Raw genomic sequence first — 18,866 nt, forward strand, 5'->3', positions numbered from 1 at the left:
AGGTACGCTGGTGCACTTATGCATGTTCCCTTTAAGGACCTCTTAAGAATGGGGTGAAGTCCACGGTAGACAATTTGAGGTTGAAGCTGTGAGGGGTTGAGGCTGTAACAACGGGGTTGGGTAGAGCATTCCAGGTATTGACCACTCTCTTGCTGAAGTAATATTTTCTGCAATCAAGTTTGAAGTGGTTTACTTTGAGTTTATATCGATTGTTTGCGGTTGAAGCTGAAGAAGTCGTTGACAGGCAAGACATTGTAGCAGATAATTTTGTGTACTATGCTTAGTTTGGATTGCAGGCAGTGCAGTTCCAGATTCTCCAGGCCCAAATTTTGAGCCGGGGGCATAGGGAATTCTTTTGTGAGTAGAGGAGTGGAGTACTCTTCTTGAGTAATACCTCTGAACCCGCTCAATCTTGTTAATGTCTGATATACAGTGTGGGTTCCAGGCAGATGAGCCAAGAATTGGTCTCGCAAAGGTTTTGTATGCCCTAGTTAGCAATTCAATGTTACCGGAGAAGAAGCTTCACAAAACTCTTAATGCCTTTTTGGCAATGCTGTTACAGTGAGTTCTGGGGCTTAGATCATTTGAGATGAGTACTCCTCGGTCCTTGACAGAGTGAGGGTCATCTATGAGATGGTTTCTGTCCAACTTGTATTTAGTGTTCTGATTTTTATTGCCAATGTGTAGGACAGAGCATTTATTAGTTGAAATTTGAAGTTGCCAATATTCCTTGCTGAATCTTTGGATCTTGTGACATCTTTTAAAGAAATTACAAAGTCAAATGGTGTTCTCTAATAATAATGAAAAGGCAGGGTTTTTTTCCATGATAAAGAAGGGCAACTTGTACTTCATCATTGACTGAAGTATTTGGTGGTATTTTTCCCTCTTCTAATAGGGCTGAATTGATGGTCACAATAGTGAAAATAATAATCTATGGTGCTCATAATTTGTAAAAACATTTTGTGATATTTGTTGTGCAACAATGTTTTGATTGTAGTTACAGTTCTTGTAAGGATAAATTAGTGACATTTGAACAATATACACATTTGGAAATACAAATAACATAAAAATAACTATTTAGAAATGGAAACATTGAAAAAGTTTACACAAAATATTCTAATAGTGTCAGCGGTGAGACTTCCATAAAGAAGGTATTCCAAGGTGCTAGAACAAAAAATGTATAGGCACACCTTATATGTAAATAATGTATCAGGTTCTCAGAGAAAGACCCCACTTGATAACCTTAATGTATGGGCAGGTTGTTCATCTCAAGTAAACTTTCTAGCCAGGGATATGTAAACATTTTGACTTTACGAACCCTCCATAAAAGTGTCAGTAATATTTTCTTTTTTATGTGCCCTTGCAGGTACTTATTTGCATTGCAAGTTAAACAGGATTTAGCACAAGGAAGACTGACCTGTAATGACACTAGTGCTGCTCTCTTAATATCACACATTGTACAGTGTAAGTAAAGTTCTTTCATTTTTTAACTTCTGCATTTTGAACAGCATAATGTTAGATAATATTTTTCTATAGATTAGAAAGCTGAAAATAAAGCTGTTCCCAGAAGTTTATTTTTTACTTTCTTGTATTCTTGTATCTCAAATATTATGCAATATTTCTAATGAGCTGTTTCCTTGTTTACAATCAGGGGTACATTTGTTGACATTCTAAAGTCACTGACTTTATCCCCATAACACTAAGGGCTAAAGCTCTAAAAGTGGGAAAAATAGAATGTGAAATAACAATGGCGGGATGTATTACTCCCTTAGCCAAATCCCAGTTTTTTCTTATGGGAGCTCACTTATATTTTGGAAAAAAAATGTTGTTTCATTCCTTTCTCTGGCCAGAAAGATTAGCTGCTTTGCATTTAGATGTGCGCAAACAGGAGGTATTGAAAATAATCATATAAAAAACATTTCTGTGTTCTAGCAAAAATCTCAGTTGTACTAGAAAATAGAGTTTTAGATTAATTCCAGTGTCTGAATGTAGATCAGATGGCTGCTACAAATAGAGTCAGCACAGCTGTTGTATATATATATATATATGTAATTTTATTGAAGCCCATGTCAATAGATGACATCAAATGAAATGCTGAAGAAAAAAATTTGTTATTCTATTTTTCAAGTCTTCTATCTCCATATCCCAGTCCATGAACAGCTTTGAATTGACACATGGAGATTCATCCTCCTTTTCTGAGAATAGCAATTTTGAAAGTTTGGAGATCAATTATATTAGGATTAATGAAAAAAGTGAAAAATAAGCTACATGAGGTGCTGGGAATCAAAGTGCCCCTACAAAAGAACCAGTGATTCTTCAGTTTCACTTTTTTCATTGAAAATATGAAGGACAAAGAACAATGTTGGTCTACTCATCTAAGAGACCTGAAATATCAAGACATTATAAAAAGTAATCATGCTTTTTAGAATGACATTAGCAACTGAATTGGCTTTCAAAAATGGTTCTTGTTGGCAAGAAGATTTTATCTATTATACCTGTCTGCTATCACATTTAGTTAAGTATGCAAATTAAAATGATATTTCTCAAGTACATAACACGGTACTATTCTTTAAAAATCCTATATACTTTTGATAATTTTGTCAATGAATGAAGATGATTTAAATATCTGACAGCACATGATTTCCATAAACTTCTGATCTAATGATATTCTTCTTTATGTAGAAAACATTGTCTATTTAAATTTCTCTATTGTGTGTAAGCATACCAGTCCATAATGGTGTGAGTTTCCCAAAGGATTTCTCTTTATAGTACTTGTTAGCCTACATTGGATCAAGCCAAATGTCTAAGAAAAAACAGGTTAACCACAGATAGCTAGTATTTGTATTAAGAGTTTCAAATGAAAGTCTTAAGATGTGCCTTAATGATATCTGCTGATATCTACTGAAACTCTAAATGTTGTAAAGAATTAGAAGGACTTGGGGCTGGTGGTTATGATGTATGTGTGTGTCAGTGTCCATTTGAAACAAGTACCAATAGGTGTAGATTTTTTTTATCCCCTAATTTCACTATAGCTGCAATTGCCCAGTATTTTAGGTTCACATGAAAAATACATTGTGCTATCTTGAGAATGAAAATTGAAAACTCTGGAGGGACTTCCTATTGAACTAACTACAATATAGTGCTAATGTTTATAGAATCGGATGATTTATACTTTCCAGTTGAAGTCTCCTCTCCAAATCTAGATTTTTATCCATTGAGTATTTTTTTCCCTTTAGCTGAAATTGGGGATTTTGATGACACCAATGATCATGAACATTTAGCAAAAAACAAATATATACCTCAACAAGAAGCTTTAGAAGACAAAATAATGGAATTTCATCATAATCATATGTAAGTACTTAAGCATTACTATTAAATAATGTTGGAATGCCAATAACAGGCTTGATACAGTAGGAAATATATCAAGTATAGTTTTTATTTTAATTAAAATGTATCTCTGAAAAAGATGAATGGGTGGTGGAGAGAAGTGGATATGGTAATAGATTGAATAGGGAGATTAATACAAAATATTTGCATTATCGATGAAGAACCTTTTTTTAAAGTAAGCGATTAGTATCTTCCAAATTTGGAAGAAGCATTAGATTACTTTGCAGAGGAATGGGAAGAAAAGGTGATTATACTTCTGATTTATTACTCTTGTATATGAAACTCTCAGCTCTGTTAAATAGTATATTCTACTGGATATTGTGCTAGGCAATATGACTTATAAAGTCAAGACTTATAAAGTCCCTCCAGAGTTTTCAATTCTATCTTACAATGAATAACAGAGCATGTTGAGGAGGAAACAGTATTTTTGGGGAAAGGCAGGTTCTTCAGAACTACTTTCTACCTTGTGAAATGCATTATAACTCCTTCAGTGGTCAGACACCAGCAGAATCCGATTTCCAGTTGCTTGAAATTGCCCGTCGTTTGGAAATGTATGGAATCCGGTTGCATCCAGCTAAGGATAGAGAAGGAACCAAGATCAACCTAGGAGTGGCTCATACAGGCATTCTGGTGTTTCAGGTGTGTAAGTGATTCTAATAGTAGTTAATCCAAATTGAAATAGCAAAGGTTGGGATTGTTGTGACTATTCCTCCAGATCACAAATCACTGATAAAATTTGTGGTAGAAGGAATATAAGTCTTTGTTAATTGGGTATGGTTAAACAAAATCCATCTACAGTACAAGGGGACTTTTGTTTGTTTTTTGTTTGATCTGCAGCAGTAATGCAAACTGACTAGCAAATACCTTATTTTCTTTCATTATGTATCACAATTAGGGTTACACGAAGATAAATGCATTCAACTGGTCTAAAGTTCGGAAACTCAGTTTTAAGAGGAAGCGTTTTCTTATTAAACTACGCCCAGATGTAAATGTAAGTTTCTGGAAGGGCAGACCCTCTTGAAATGTTAGTATTTTAAGATATTTTTCATTACTTACTTAAATCAAGTCCTCATTTGTTCCTGGCATATTTCTGTGCTCCGTGTTTCTCTCCAGACCACAAAAGTACCACACAAGAGTAACTTAAAAAGGCACCATTTTCCATATCAACTTTCTGCCTTCCAACTCCTACTTCATTCACCCTGGCAGCACTTATTATGCCCATGTTCAGTTCATTCTCGAGCACAAGGCAGAAATAACAATCTGATATTGTATTTTTTTTTTCTCATAAAGGATAATAGAATACCCATTTCACAGGTGGAAGAAACCTAGCACATGCAAACTCACAACAAAGCAAACTGCAGAAATACATTAGCTACATGACAATACAAAAGTAATTCAGGCACCCAACAGGAATATTCCTTGTCTTTCTCCCAAGAAGCATGCATGGCTTTAAAATGAAAGAAAAGAACACGAACAAAATAAAGCCAGGCGCCAGTCTTTAAAAAGATTGCCATAAATGAAATACACAACACACTTACATAAACACAAGGCCAAGCATATCAATCCAAAATAACCCTTGATTGTTGCTGGGATTTTGGGAGAACCTAACAAAAGAGGTTGAGGAAGAACAAATTTAGAATTGACCAAAAAAAATGTAGGAGTAATGTTAACACACCTCTGCAAAACTGCATCAGGGAAAGATGACTTTAGCCAATAATTAAACTTACGAGGCATTGCTTTAAAGAAATGGAAATGGTCACATTAATATTGTTGGGCTTTGCACAAACTTCACAGGTCCATTCAAACTTCAAAGGTCCATTCTGCTTTTCACCCAAAAGAATAACAGGAATAATATATTATTTCACTTGGATTTGTCTGGATGCTATCTACACTTAGGAGGAAAACAAGCATAGATTCAAAGAATCAGTCTCGTAATATATAATGATAAAGGTTTTCATCTTCATTGCAGACAGAATATGTTTTATCTTTAAGTAAACCAGATAGCCAAAGGGAAAATGCTTACTTCAAAACAAATGAACAAAAATTATCTCTTTTTGCTGTGTACAGTCTCTTTTTATTCCTTTTCTTTTTCCAATACTAAACCTAGTTTTATTATTTTTTAGAGTAACTTCCAAGACACACTGGAATTTCTAATGGCTAATCGGGATTTGTGCAAGGCTTTTTGGAAAATTTGTGTAGAACACCATGCTTTCTTCAGGCTGTTTGAGGAACCCAAACCCAAACCTAAACCTGTTCTTTTTACCAGAGGTTCATCTTTTAGGTTCAGGTAGGATTTTGTTTTTTATTATCATAATCATGAAAAAGTGTGTTCATTCCTTTTTAGAGGGAATGGATTAGTTCAAATATAATGCTCTTTCCCAACAGCCTGCTATGTTACATTTTAAGGTCCAAACAAACTTTTCCCCAATTTGACTTAAATCTACTAGGAGAGCTACAGGTTACCAGATTCACAAAGTATTTCAGAGTTTTTCCAGAGTCAAAATGAAAACACATCCAGATAATGGCAGTTGGGACTGTAATTTCCATCACTGTGACACACTTATAAAACACAATGTCACATGACTGTCCCACTAAGCAATGACAATTCCAGAGCTTCCACTTGCCATCATAAAGGAAATCTCACACTGTGATTAAATGAGGATGTCACATTGTCACCATTTGCTTCCCTGTGGACTTTGCTTGTAGGGAATCAGCAAAGAACATCACAACTGACAGCCATGTGACCCCAGGAAGTTCTGATGGCTAGAACTTCAAGGACCATTGTAAGCATCACTTGTTTAGTGACGTTGTAAATTTGAATGGCTGCTGAACAAGTGCTTGTTAAATAGGTATATTGTATGTACTCAAGGATAAACAGAATTTTAAGTGCCAAAATGGACCCCCAAATTGGATTCAGTTTATCCATGACTATATATCATAATTCCTTTCATAATTGGCTGTATATTCCACATATGTACATGTGCATGTAAGCCTATCCATGACTAAGCAGACCCTCAAACTACTATAGAAAAATGTGGTCAGCTTATCCATTGGTGATTTCATTTTTCATGGTATTTTGATAAAAACAAAAATTGAGGGTTAGTTTGCCCACAAATGGATTTATACATTAGAATGTGTAGTACATCATGATGTTATCCCAGAAATATTGCAATTATGTGCCTACATAATGAAGTTTGATGTAAGAATGCAAGTTGTAATGTTTGTACTAATGTCATGATTCACATTCCATCTTTGTCCCACCTTGCCACCACCTGGATAGAAGTAGATGTGCAGGGGCTCATGTCTGGCTCATTAAATCCATGGTGATAATAGATTTTTCTTGTGGTAATTTGTAGAATCAAAAATGTAAAGAACAAAATCGCTGTATAACTATTGGAATTTATAACATATAGTACTGTTGTCAATCTCAATATGGTGTTGTTGTTTTTTTGCAATATTTGGTTTTTGTTTTCTCTTTCTCCTTAGAAATTTTATGAGCTCCCTGAGGATGTAGCCAAAGGATTGCATTTAACATTGAGGCAGTCAGTTGTTGCCAGTGTGTACGAATAGTATAATTAATATTTGAGCCTCTTAAAAACGGTAAAACCAGTAGACTTTCTAATATTATTTTTAGAGTAGTTGACTCAACAGCACAGAGGCTCTTTCAGAGCCATAATTGGGATGACCGCAATGAATACTGCACTTTTCCCAATATCAACTGCTGCCCATAGGAAAACAAAATGCAATAGGAACATATAGAAATGAAAAACACAAAAATAATGTATTAGTTATTAATTTTCTAGTTTTTTTATCATTGTTTCTTTCTTTCTCTCCCTCCTTCTCTACTTCTGTTTCCCTCCTTCCTTCCCTTTAGTGGCCGTACTCAGAAGCAAGTCCTTGACTATGTTAAAGAAGGAGGACATAAAAAAGTGCAATTTGAGAGGTTTGAGATACTTTTTGATGATGATGATGATGATGATATATCTTTTGCTTTTAAGATCTTTCTCTTGTATCAGGGATTCTGATTTTCTTAGATAGCCATATGATAATTACAGGCAGTTGGGATTGAAGTTGGTTGCATATTTGCTGAAAGAAAAGCAACCAGGAATGCAGGAAAACAGCATTGCGTATTTTTCCCATCCAGAAGCCCTTAGATACTTGCTCTTCTAGCAGAAATAGTGGTATTTTGACTCTGAGAACATTTGTTCAGTAACTAATTGTATTGCTCTTTGTCCCCTTTCTTTGAGTAAATAGTTCCAACTTGCCAGCTCCTGCATGTTATCTTTCTATTAGAATCGCCCCTTCTAAAACTTTTAGCCAGCATAATGCTGGGAGACCTCTGACTTGGCTGGCAGAGAATTGTGCTAAGAACATAAAAGGTTTTCTGTCCAAAGAAGGTAGCTATGATGACAGATGTGGTTGTTCCAAAACAAATATTTGGATTATAGTGTTAATAATGTTTAACATTTTTCTGCTTTAAAAAAATGTTAATTTTGCTAGTGGTGGTGAAATGTTAGACAGTAGTAGAGTGGTTTTTGGGATGTCATTTTCAAATATGTTTCCAAAGCCCTCTAACATGTTGAGATAAATCTTGATTTTAGCAACAGGTTTACATTCTGAGTCAGCTTTTGGACTCCAAAGTTCTCCTTTTCTTAAGTTTTTGTAATATGTTCAGTGAAATATGTATCTGTCACCATAATGACCTACCCCACATATACACCCCAAAAGAATATGTTTATTTGGGGCTTTTGTTTTCCATAATTACTATAAGAGTTAAAGAAATTGAGGAGTTGAGTGCAAATGTGTTTAATTTTTAATTAACTTTGTTGATTAATTTCATAGTGCAGCTTTCTTCCAAAAGCTCAAGGCAACACCCATGACAGTCCCTGCTTCAGTGGTTCTTTTTCTCTCCACAGAAAACACAGCAAGATCCATTCTGTTAGGAGTCTGACTCCAAAATCTACAGAGCAACTTTCTGTGGTGCCAAAACAAGTCAGTTATCTTTTATGCTTTTGCTAACTAAAAATCCAAAAGTGGTTTTGTTCTTTGTTGTATACTGTTGTTTAAGGAGGGTAAACAAATTGCTTGAAGGAACAGTATACTTACCTCTGGTTTGCAATGCTGCTGAATAAATGGAAAATGCAAGCAGACAGAAAGGATTTAATTTCATCAAGCTTTATCAATAAAAATATTGAAACTCTGTAATTCACACAAAACTTTTGGGAGGTCTAACGGGTGTGAGGCATTGTTTGTAAGGACAAAGAACAAGAGGAGATGTAGACACATTCCCAAAGGAAGTTGACCAAAATCAATCTTGGAGAAATGTGTAAACAAAGGAGGTCTAAATAAATACAGTTGAAACATTGTATACAAAATAATGTAAATGATTGGAAATGGATGTTGGGGAAAGAACAGATCAAAGAGATAATAAAAGCATCAAGAATAAGCAATGATGACAAGTTAAACAAAGGCGACAGTATTCAATCTTATAAGAGGATGTGTCATTGCTCAGAGGCTAAGCAACAATAATGAGATACTGTAAGTGAAACACACATTTATTTTTTACTCTTCTGTCTTCAGCTCTTCTTAAGTCACTGCGACCAAGGCAAAAAATAGGAGTGTGAGCTCAAGAGTCACTCACATTTTAAAACAGAACAAATGATCCCTGAATCTTGTCCTTTTTATGTCCTTCCTTTCCCTTTCCTTCTCCTACTCCCATTTCATTCCTTTCTATGCCATGCAATTTTATGGAAGCAGGTTTTTTTGTTACATTATTATTATTATTATTATTGTTATTGTTGTTGTTATTATTATTATTGTTATTATTGTTATTATTTTGTTATGGTATTACCTTTAGTAGCTTCATGGAAGGGTTTAATTTGAACTAGGATGGATTGAGTCATTTGCTGCACTTGAATTTTCTGTCAATGTTCAATCTTCTCATTTGTTTTTTGGTTTGGTCCTTGCTTGATCTAAAGCTTACTCCTAAAGCCCACAAACCAGACAGGTGTGAGATTGCATTAACCCATTCATGCTACAGTGAGACCTGTTGCTTCTGCTCTGAATTAATATAAAGCCATCATTGCTAATTGCTTTTTATATTCTTATCTACTATAATTTCTTGCTTGTTTTTTTAAGAGCAAATTTTGCTATAGCTTCATATTGTAGTAGTAGTAAATTACATGATTGAGGTGTATTTAATCTACATATTCTGATATAATTTCATAAGAGTTAAAGCTGTTTTGTTTTAGGGAAAGGACTAAGCTATTGTAATATTAAAGGTGGTTTTAATGGAGGGCAGCTGAAAATAAAGAGTTTCTTATACTGAATAGAGCCCTATTTATATTGAATTCGTAAAACAGTTGCTATAAAGATTGATGATAATTTATTGTCTTCTGTATCACATTTCTTCCTTTCTCTTTCCAGAGTTGTAGTTTTACATATGGAGATGGTGCTGATTCCCTGGTTGTGCAAAGCTGCCAACAGGGAAAGGAATTAAATATTTCAGTGGAAGATGGTGGACCACACGCAACTCCTTCCCTGAAAAAAAGCCCTAAGGAAGGCCAGGGGATAGATGGTACTACAATGGCAACAATGGAGGAGGAAGAGGAGGTCGTAAAGGACAGATCACAACTCAGCAGATCTCAGACGCAGCAGCCAAGCACAGGTCCTGCATCTCGAGCTACTCATGGCAGTAGCACATCAATACCTTTTATTGACTGCAGTGATGTAGATAGCGAGTATGATCTCCTCAGAGGGCAAATGAGTCAGTCACATTCCCAAACAAATGACAATTATGAGGGTGATTTGACCAGTGGAGTCCATGTTGATTGTAGAGGTGACAATCATAATAAAAATAGGTACAAGGAATCTTCTACTTCCCCTATAAAGGCATTCTATAAGGTCGTGGAAGACTGCATTGATAACAGCTCTGGTAATATGTCCTTCTCACTTGGTGAGAATCTCAGATTCCCACTTCATAGTACACTGGTTGAAGAAATGTTTAATGGCCCAGATATCCGTAGTCCACTGGCTACTCCCTTGCATTCGAGCAGCAAAAGATCAAGTCCCCTCAAGAGTATTGGTAGTCCAGGTACTCAAATCTCTGAAGAATGTAGGGCAAAGAGGAAAAATAATGATGGACATACTTTTAGCTACCATAATTATACCAGGTTTTCCCCAGTTTTGCAAAGACCACAGTTGCAAAGGTTTCAGAATGCTTTTAACAAATCTGAAACAGATCCATTTATTTTGAGCCAAGGATCTTCAACTCCAAGTCAAGAATATATAGCAGAGAGGTTTTGTAAAAGGCAAATGGTTAAAATGGTCCCTTTAGAAGGCAAAAATACGGCAAATGGTATGCCAGCAAATGCGCCATCAAAGCGAAGTCCCATCATGCAATCCTTGTATACTAGGGGCATGATGGATCGTATGCCTAGTGTACAAATGATGGAAGGATCTACGAGCAGTGGAACCGAGTCTAGTGACTCTGATTCAGAAATGGTTAATTCTTTCACACGGCCTCTTGTGTTTAGCAATCCCATAGTCCTAAATTCATCTCCAGGGTCCAGGAATAAGTATCCCTCTAGCAGCCTTCAGTTAAGTGGAGAATCTGAAGATGTCGAAGAGGGTGCTCATGTCTTCAGTTGTTGAGATTCTTGGACAGTCTTTCTTAGAAGAAGCTAAAGAATATCCAGTCAAGTCACTATTGGAGTAGCTCTCCACAGCTTGGCAGTTACAAATATATTCTGTCTCAATAAGAGACTAACTACGAGTATGAACTTTGACTGGGAATTGTCCAAGTTATATAGAGGATATCATGTTGTTATTTGATTATCAAAGAAAAAAACATATTGGCGTTTAAAATATAGAATGATCTTAATGAAATGATAGATGAAGAATTTGATATGGTAGTTTAAAGTGGTTTACAATAAAATATAATGGTGGCATATTCTTTATTTGTTTTTGAAAGATAATCTCGGCAGTAGATTTTTCAGTAAGGAAAAGGACTCTATTGCTATAAATGGTGCACTTAATGAAGTCTAAGCAGAAAGAGATGATTTGCAGATCAGTAATGTTGGTTCTTATTTATAAATAACTTACTACTTTTTTCATTAGGATTTATCCCTGAGTAGATGTGTTTAGGGCTGCAGCCATTGCTGTTTTTGAAACAGCATAATATTATATAAATATATATTTCTCTCGTATTGAGGAGAACTTACTATTCAGTGCCTCTATTTCAAGTTTTATACTGCAGTCAAAATGAAAGAAATTTGATATTTGAACAAATACTTTTTACAAGGTTTGATTATGCCTCTTAACAAGAACTAATGCAATGTTTTTACCCATCAACATTATATATCAGACATGCTTCAAGTATTACAAATGTCAGGTTTTTATTCTAAACATTTCTAAACAACAGAAAAGAGAAAAAAAAACTGGGATTTTAAAAATGGAACTCTGGAGCAATTATTTGAAAAGCCTCATTATTGATTTCTAGAAGTTTATTACAAAATTAATCTCAACAGAAATAATTCTGCAAAGTTCTCGGCAATAATTAAGCCAGGATTCAGATGGGAGTTAAAAAATTGGCAATAATTTATACACACATACGTAATTCAACTTTTTCAGGAGAAAAGAAATAGAATCACCATCCTATGTCTAGTCAGCATAATGGTTTGCATGTTTACATATTTGTCAAGGCATAAACTATTATTATCACATTTAATGATTTAACAAATGTAGGAAGAGAGTATTTCAGGAGTTCATTACATGAACAGCATTTTAAATGAATCCTTGTATTTAGAGGAGCTTCCTTGATGTAAAGAATTATGCCCAGGCAGAATGAAATGTTTATTACCTTCTCTTAGCATTGTTATGAACTGTGTTATTGTGGATAATACTGAGGGAAAAGCATTGGAAATAAGAAATGGAATTGGCAGATTTTTGCTGCATGTAGTTGATTCTACACAGTTTTCAGAATTGTTTTTAAAGCAGGGGTTTAATGGCTTCCTGGGTTTATAGAACACCAACAGGAAATGTTGATAACTATTTCTGATGCCTTCAAAAAAGAAATAGTGAGAGTAAGTCTGTATAAATATTTGGACTGAACTCAATATGTAGATACGAAATGTGGTAATGATTTAACTCTTAGGAGAGGCAGCCCTTTTGCACTAAATTAGCCTTCTCTAATATCCCCCAATCTTCTGTTAGACTTCAGTTTGTATCTGTTTCAGCCAACCTAAGAAATGTTGACATCTTTTAAGCAAAATTATCTCTGTAGTTAATGCAGGCTGGCTGGAAACTGAAATTTTCAGATTTCTGTAAAAATCTCAAAGGATTAGCTTTTAAAAAGAATTGTACCACATGCTGTCCAGCTTTGGGAAAGTAGGGGTGTGTGTGTGTGTGTGTGTGTGTGTGTGTGTGTGTGTGTGTGTGTATGGAACATTTATTGTGCTTTTAATTAATATGTTCTCTTTTTCTACCCTAGTAATTGCTTAATATAGGTACTGACCTTATAGGCATACAGTTCAGATACTTGTTTAGGCAGTAGACAACCACAAAATAGACAGGCAAATCTACACTCCGTGGTTAGAAAAAAGGAAGTGAAGATTTTATTTCATGTCAAGAGAATCAAATTGGAGAATAGTTTGTCAAATACTTGCCTTTAACTTTCTAAATTTTTGCTTTAAAATAGATCTAAATAAAAATCTTGTATGACAAACATTGGTGGATTACAATTACAATTAGTTACTTCTATTATTTCTTCAAGCATTTTCAAGTGTATAATTTTCTTTTTAGGAAAAAAAACAATTCTACAGTTTCTGATTACTTTAATCAGAACTGGCAAATCAGATCCATGAAAAACTCATATCTAATATTAATTTTATGTGACTAAGAATGTTGATAAGCAGCTGCAGTTACATTTACCAAATATTGTAAGAACAATTAAGAAATATATGGGATTTTACGTATAATTCAGCGTTCAGGCCAATTTAGTCATATAAATGCCAGCCATGCATATTTTTATGTGATAGACATTTCATATTCAGTATGCAAAACAGAATCTTCTGATATAACTTAAACAGCTCATTTTCTGTGATTGAAATAAATCGCTTCGTTATTTAGATGAATGTGCAAGATAATAATAATGATAAGGACATCCTTGGGAAGAACTTGTAAGGTGGATAAAAATGCCAAGTCCAGTCTGAAAATCTGGCTAACTGTGCAACGAACCATAATAATAATTCATCTATATTTTTTACTCAGATGTTCTTAATTCTAGGAAATGCTGGTTTGGGGTTGGGTGAGTGTATATTAATATCAATTTATTATTTTTAATCCTTTTTTAAACTTGGTTCTTTGACATACCAGCTAGTGTCTAGGTAAGCAAGTTGGAAACGAAAAAATACATGAAAAGCCTGGTATTTTGTAATGATGCCATAAATATACAGGACATCTTTGGCATAATACTCGTGGAACTGATGGACGCAACAGACATGAGTACTTGACTGTAGCAAACAGTCGTCTTCTCAGATTTAAGTTTCTTTAAAATTACATTAAACATTATTGCTAGCATAAAATTATGAACCATAACAAGAGACACTCGTCAGATTACTAACCGGCTCAAAAATATAAAAATTAGAGTCTCATGGCCATTTCCTTGTCTATACTTGTTGTGTCTCTTTGATGGATTAAATATTGAAATTCTGTAATAAAGTAATAAACATATCTTTTAACAGTAGAGAAAAGATTAAAACATTCATTATTTGGAGGGTCTATCCTCGCCATGTACCACAGATTTTAATTTACTCAGACATCAATCATTATTAGAGGGATGTGTGAATATAGTAGTTTTTATAAAGGATAAAATAAAAACATTTTTTAAATTGAAAAAAGCCAGTTTGGTCTAGTAGTTCAGGCACCTTAGAAACCAGGAAACTGAGTTATAGTTTCAGTTAAGGCATGAAAGTCAGTTGGGTGACCTTGAGCAAATCATTTTCAACCCAACTCACCCCACAGGGTTGTTGTTATGGGGAAAATAGGAAAAGGAAGGAGTATTAGTTAGGTTCGCTACCTTGAGTTACTTATAGAGAGGAGGATTTAAGGAAAATATGAAAAAAATAGGGCTATTGCCAATAAAATCTGTACGATCATTCTTTTGAGTTTGGCCAAAAAAAAATTACATATCTACTGCAGTATTTATTATCATCTATTTATTTGCCAATGTTCTTTCCAAAGGAGCTCTCTGGCACTGCTTTTCCCCAATTCTGCCTCCCTTCCCCTCCCATCCATAGAACATTAGCAATTAAAGCAAGTTTAGCAGATTATGTTAAAGAATGCTGAAATTTCAGTGTGAGTAACACGGATTTTGGCTTCAAAAGAATCATGAAGTAAAATATGAAGCACCTATCAGCTTAGAGATTTTGCTCATTAGAATTTCTTAGGCTGCCCATTTTTTTTGATAAATTGTTGAGCAACTAACAAAATCTGAGATACAAATTACTGCCTTATTTCTATCATCCATTTCTTTCCTGGTCATATTACAAATTCTAAATCGAAATCTAACATTAAGATCAGTTTAAAAATTGCTGGGACTTTCATGCTCATTCTTGTCATTTGTTTAATAAGGTTATAACTTTTTTTTAATTATTTCACTGTTTGCATTGTTTTATCAGCATGTGCCTCTATGTAAGGAAGAAGCTTTTTTGCACTATTCTATCTTTATACTAAAAGCATGTTATATCTTATGTTCTTTGCATTGTTTATCACTCACCCCAATATCCCTTGCCTAGAGGGAGAAATAATGCAGAATGAAAAGACTTCTTTTTACTGTAATTCATCTATAAAATTTTGCTGTTTGTGAAAGGACCCAGCTTTGAAAACTCAAAAATGAAAATAAATATGATAGGCAATAGTGACTTCAGGCATATATTGGAACCATGTATTAATTCTGTGGAACACTTGGTCCTTCATTTCTTAGTAAAAGAAACATTAAGAATAATTTAAAAATTATTCTAAATGTACAATTTATTTTAAGCAGAGTTACGGACATATTGAGAGAGTTTAAGCCAAAATAGACAGTAAAAATAGCCCTGAGCTATAGTTTGGGTCCATATCCTATTGTGCATAATTACATTAAGCCCTGTTTAATGTGTATTTATTTTGTTTGTTTTTGTATTTATACTTAAAGAAAGGGTCATCTTTTTTTCAATTTTTCTCAGTGGTAGAAAAAATAAAGATAGAAAAGAGCAATACCTTATTATTTTAAATTCACGCATCCTATTCTGCTATTAGAAAATTTGCAATGCCCTGTCATTTTTTTTTTTCTGTCAAAAGTGTTCAACTACTATACTCTAAACTGCTGTGGTTACTGTTCAGTTTTGTACTTGCCACTGTTTAATTCTATTTTATATCACTTTATCCTGAAATTTGTATTCAAGAGGTGGTGTTACTGGCTGTGAAACCTAGGTATGAATTTGGTGATTGTAAGCATGTCAAGCCAAAGCTATTTATTCACCTATATATGCATGATCTTAAATTTATTTTGCTTTCTGTTACTTGTACTAAAGGTTTTCCTCTCTTTCTGGCTGGTATCTTGCTTTAAAACACTCCTTTGCTTATTGTGCTCTCAAATTATTGGCTGAATTGCTTAACCAAGTAAGGGGTCTGTGTTCTTAGTATGATTTTCCAAATTCACACACAGTATCATTCACCATCACCATTATCGTGGTTATCCCTTTTAAGCTTAGGAATCCAGCTTTTTTTTCTTCCTTCCCCTTTTCCCCTGTGGCTAATAACTACATCATTTCCAGAGCAGCAATTGTTATTAATAATAATAAAGTCAGAAAAATATATTCTATTCCTTTATCAGTGTAATATTTTTTCCCAAACTGAATTTCTTTTTGAGATGGTAAAAAGAAAACATGAGCACTGTTCCCTACCTCCTCTAACATGATACTTTTTCTTCATGGGAAGATATATTATGTCATTCTGATTCAGGGGCATAATACAAATATTGATTTCTTAAACTCTGTGGCCCTTTTTATCCATCCATGCAACTTCCTTGTATGATTGAATTAGGAAGAGATTCAATAATAATAACAATACTGCACTCAGAATTTACCACAGGCTTATAATCAGAACCATCAAGGTTGCCAGCCTTTGAGCTCTGATTTTGCATCTGCATTTTTTAAAAAGATACTTTGTTGAATGTGTCTGCTTTTTATTCATCTTTGAAGATGTCTGTTTGGAACAGTTAACAAAAGTTTTAGTTCTGGTTGTTTGTCAACTGAAAATAGCTCAACTTAATAGATTTGTACAAAGTCTATTAAAAAGATTTTTTTAGTAGAATTAAAGCATCTTTGTTCCAGTTGTTAAAACACCACACTTTGTGTACATGCAGTTTATGAAATTTAGGCATGCACAAGTGTGTTGCTATTTTAACCTCTTTCTAATGCTTTCCAAAGCCATAATGGTTAAATCAGTATAACCATGATTTTACCTTCTCAAACAGAAGTTTCAATTATTGATTGGAGAAAAGAAAATACTGATGGTGATATGCAGCATCGTAAAAACACAGCTTATTTTCAGATCACAGCACCAATAAGCTTTTGATTGGCAACAAATTACTTCATTGGCTATTTATAAACATGAATGTGAAATGCATTTCAATTTCTCTCTTGAATTCATATCAAGCAAAATTTGAAATAATAAATATGAGTTGTAGTAACATAGTCTAGGAATGCTCAGAAATATTATGATTTAATTATGTATAGAAGTCTAAAGGAAAGCTTAATCTTTCATACACTTGCTAAGAATTCTTTTAGGGAATGTGTTGCCCATTATCTGCTATATTTTTCTGGATATCTGATTTTGGGGAAAGCCTCGTACAGGCATCAAGCAATGAAACAGCTTCAGTCCTGTGAGTAAAGTAAAAGGTTAAATGTTAATTTATATGCAGCCTCTCAAAGGAATTAGTGCCATTTTTACTACAGTGGCGAAGTTTTACAGCAGAAATATGAATGTAATAATGTATTAACAATAAGTTCTCAACATTGCTCACAGGGAAAATAATGCACATGATATCAATTTAAACTTGAGGTGTGATTCTTGGGGGCACTAAAATGTCATTTGTTTTTAATAGAAATTTTATATTTGTGCATGAAAATATGCTGAGCATAGCAAGCTTTTCATACTTTCAGTTTATAATAGTATAATAATGTTTTGCATTATCAGTTTTTTTTTACAGTGCTTGTAAGAGCTATTCAAAACAAAAAGAATCCCAACTGTTGTTAAATATAGGAACTTTCTCTCTTTGAAATATTTTTCTTAGAAACAAAGTGGAAAACATACTGATATGAATGATCACTTTGATAAACACAAAGTAATCCATTTATTTGGCATGCAAGGTACAAAATATTAATTTTGTTAGAAATGCATATTTAGAAAAGAAAACATTCAGACCTTGTTCTCTTTTGGACTAGAATATATTTTACTCACCATTTCTTGATTCCCAGATATTTTGATAAGTGCTCAATATTGAGTAAAACCTCTAGGAATGGAATCCAAGTACATTTGGATTCATCCATTAAGTTGAGCCTTCACTGCTCAATTACTACACAGTCTCCATCCTATCAACTTAATCCAGTTAAGTGCTTAATGCCAATTCTTACTACACTTAGTCTAGGTTGATGAGTTCCTTAACTCCCTAGGGCAATTTGGATTCCTGTAAGTGGGGCTTCTGTGCAGCCCCAGCAGGATGGTGAATTGAAAGTTCCCCAAAACTCTATATAGCAATCCCCCCAAAAAAAAACCCTTTTGGGCACCAGGGATTGGTTCTGTGGAGAGAGGTTTTTCTGTGAACCGGAAGGGGTGTGGTTTCATGTGCTGCCTGCATCCCACGAATAGGACTTTGCTTGTTTGCACGGCCTAGTTGCTGGCATGCAGCAGCCTGGTACCAGTCCATGGACCAGAGGTTGGAACCCCCTGCTATAGTGGATACCATGTGGTACGAGAACAACTTTGGGGTACAGCTTTTTCCTTTTTTAAGCACTTCCCAGATAAATAGAAAATGATGTGTATTTGCCATTGTTTAAATTTTTCTCTGGCAAGTCTATAAACTTTGAGATTTGGACTATGTTTAATTTGGGTAGTTTAGATATTTTCCAGTGAAATGTATGTTTTCATCCTGTAATGAGACCAGTATAGCACCAGAATTCCTGTCTTTTTACTTTCATATTTAAAACGACACTTTCGTTTCCGTAGTAAATGTAGTTTGAATATGTACCAGTTATAAACTTAGAAGGTATCTTTTCATGGATATAAATCCTTTCCTCTCCTTTTTCTTATATGTGAACACTTTATTATGAAAATATTGTATAAGGTTGTGTACTAGTGTCAATAAAATTGACATTGTGTTAACACGCTGTGACTTTTCTGTCAGATTTTTAGCATATTAAGAACAAAATTCTTTAATG

The 18,866-nt window shown here is 34.2% G+C and overlaps 1 protein-coding gene across 9 annotated transcripts in view; it reads left to right on the forward strand.

The window, feature by feature from the left end:
• Positions 1-18,866, forward strand: part of FARP1 (FERM, ARH/RhoGEF and pleckstrin domain protein 1) — a 144,763-nt gene that overhangs the window by 91,328 nt on the left and 34,569 nt on the right. For all 9 annotated transcript variants that reach the window (XR_015749909.1, XR_015749910.1, XR_015749912.1 and 6 more), the window contains exons 6-13: positions 1,367-1,464; positions 3,237-3,351; positions 3,879-4,026; positions 4,283-4,378; positions 5,511-5,674; positions 7,262-7,330; positions 8,304-8,379; positions 9,814-10,054. Coding sequence is in view for 4 of the 9 variants with exons in the window: in XM_087967300.1 (XP_087823426.1) it covers positions 1,367-1,464; positions 3,237-3,351; positions 3,879-4,026; positions 4,283-4,378; positions 5,511-5,674; positions 7,262-7,330; positions 8,304-8,379; positions 9,814-10,054 (1,007 nt within the window). In the remaining 5 variants the exon portion in view is untranslated. The remainder of the gene's footprint in view (positions 1-1,366; positions 1,465-3,236; positions 3,352-3,878; positions 4,027-4,282; positions 4,379-5,510; positions 5,675-7,261; positions 7,331-8,303; positions 8,380-9,813; positions 10,055-18,866) is intronic.

Source organism: Notechis scutatus, chromosome 5 (assembly GCF_049901735.1).
Source record: "Notechis scutatus isolate UNSWTSFEM ecotype Mainland chromosome 5, rNotScu1.2, whole genome shotgun sequence".
NCBI classification, from domain to species: Eukaryota; Metazoa; Chordata; class Lepidosauria; order Squamata; family Elapidae; genus Notechis; species Notechis scutatus.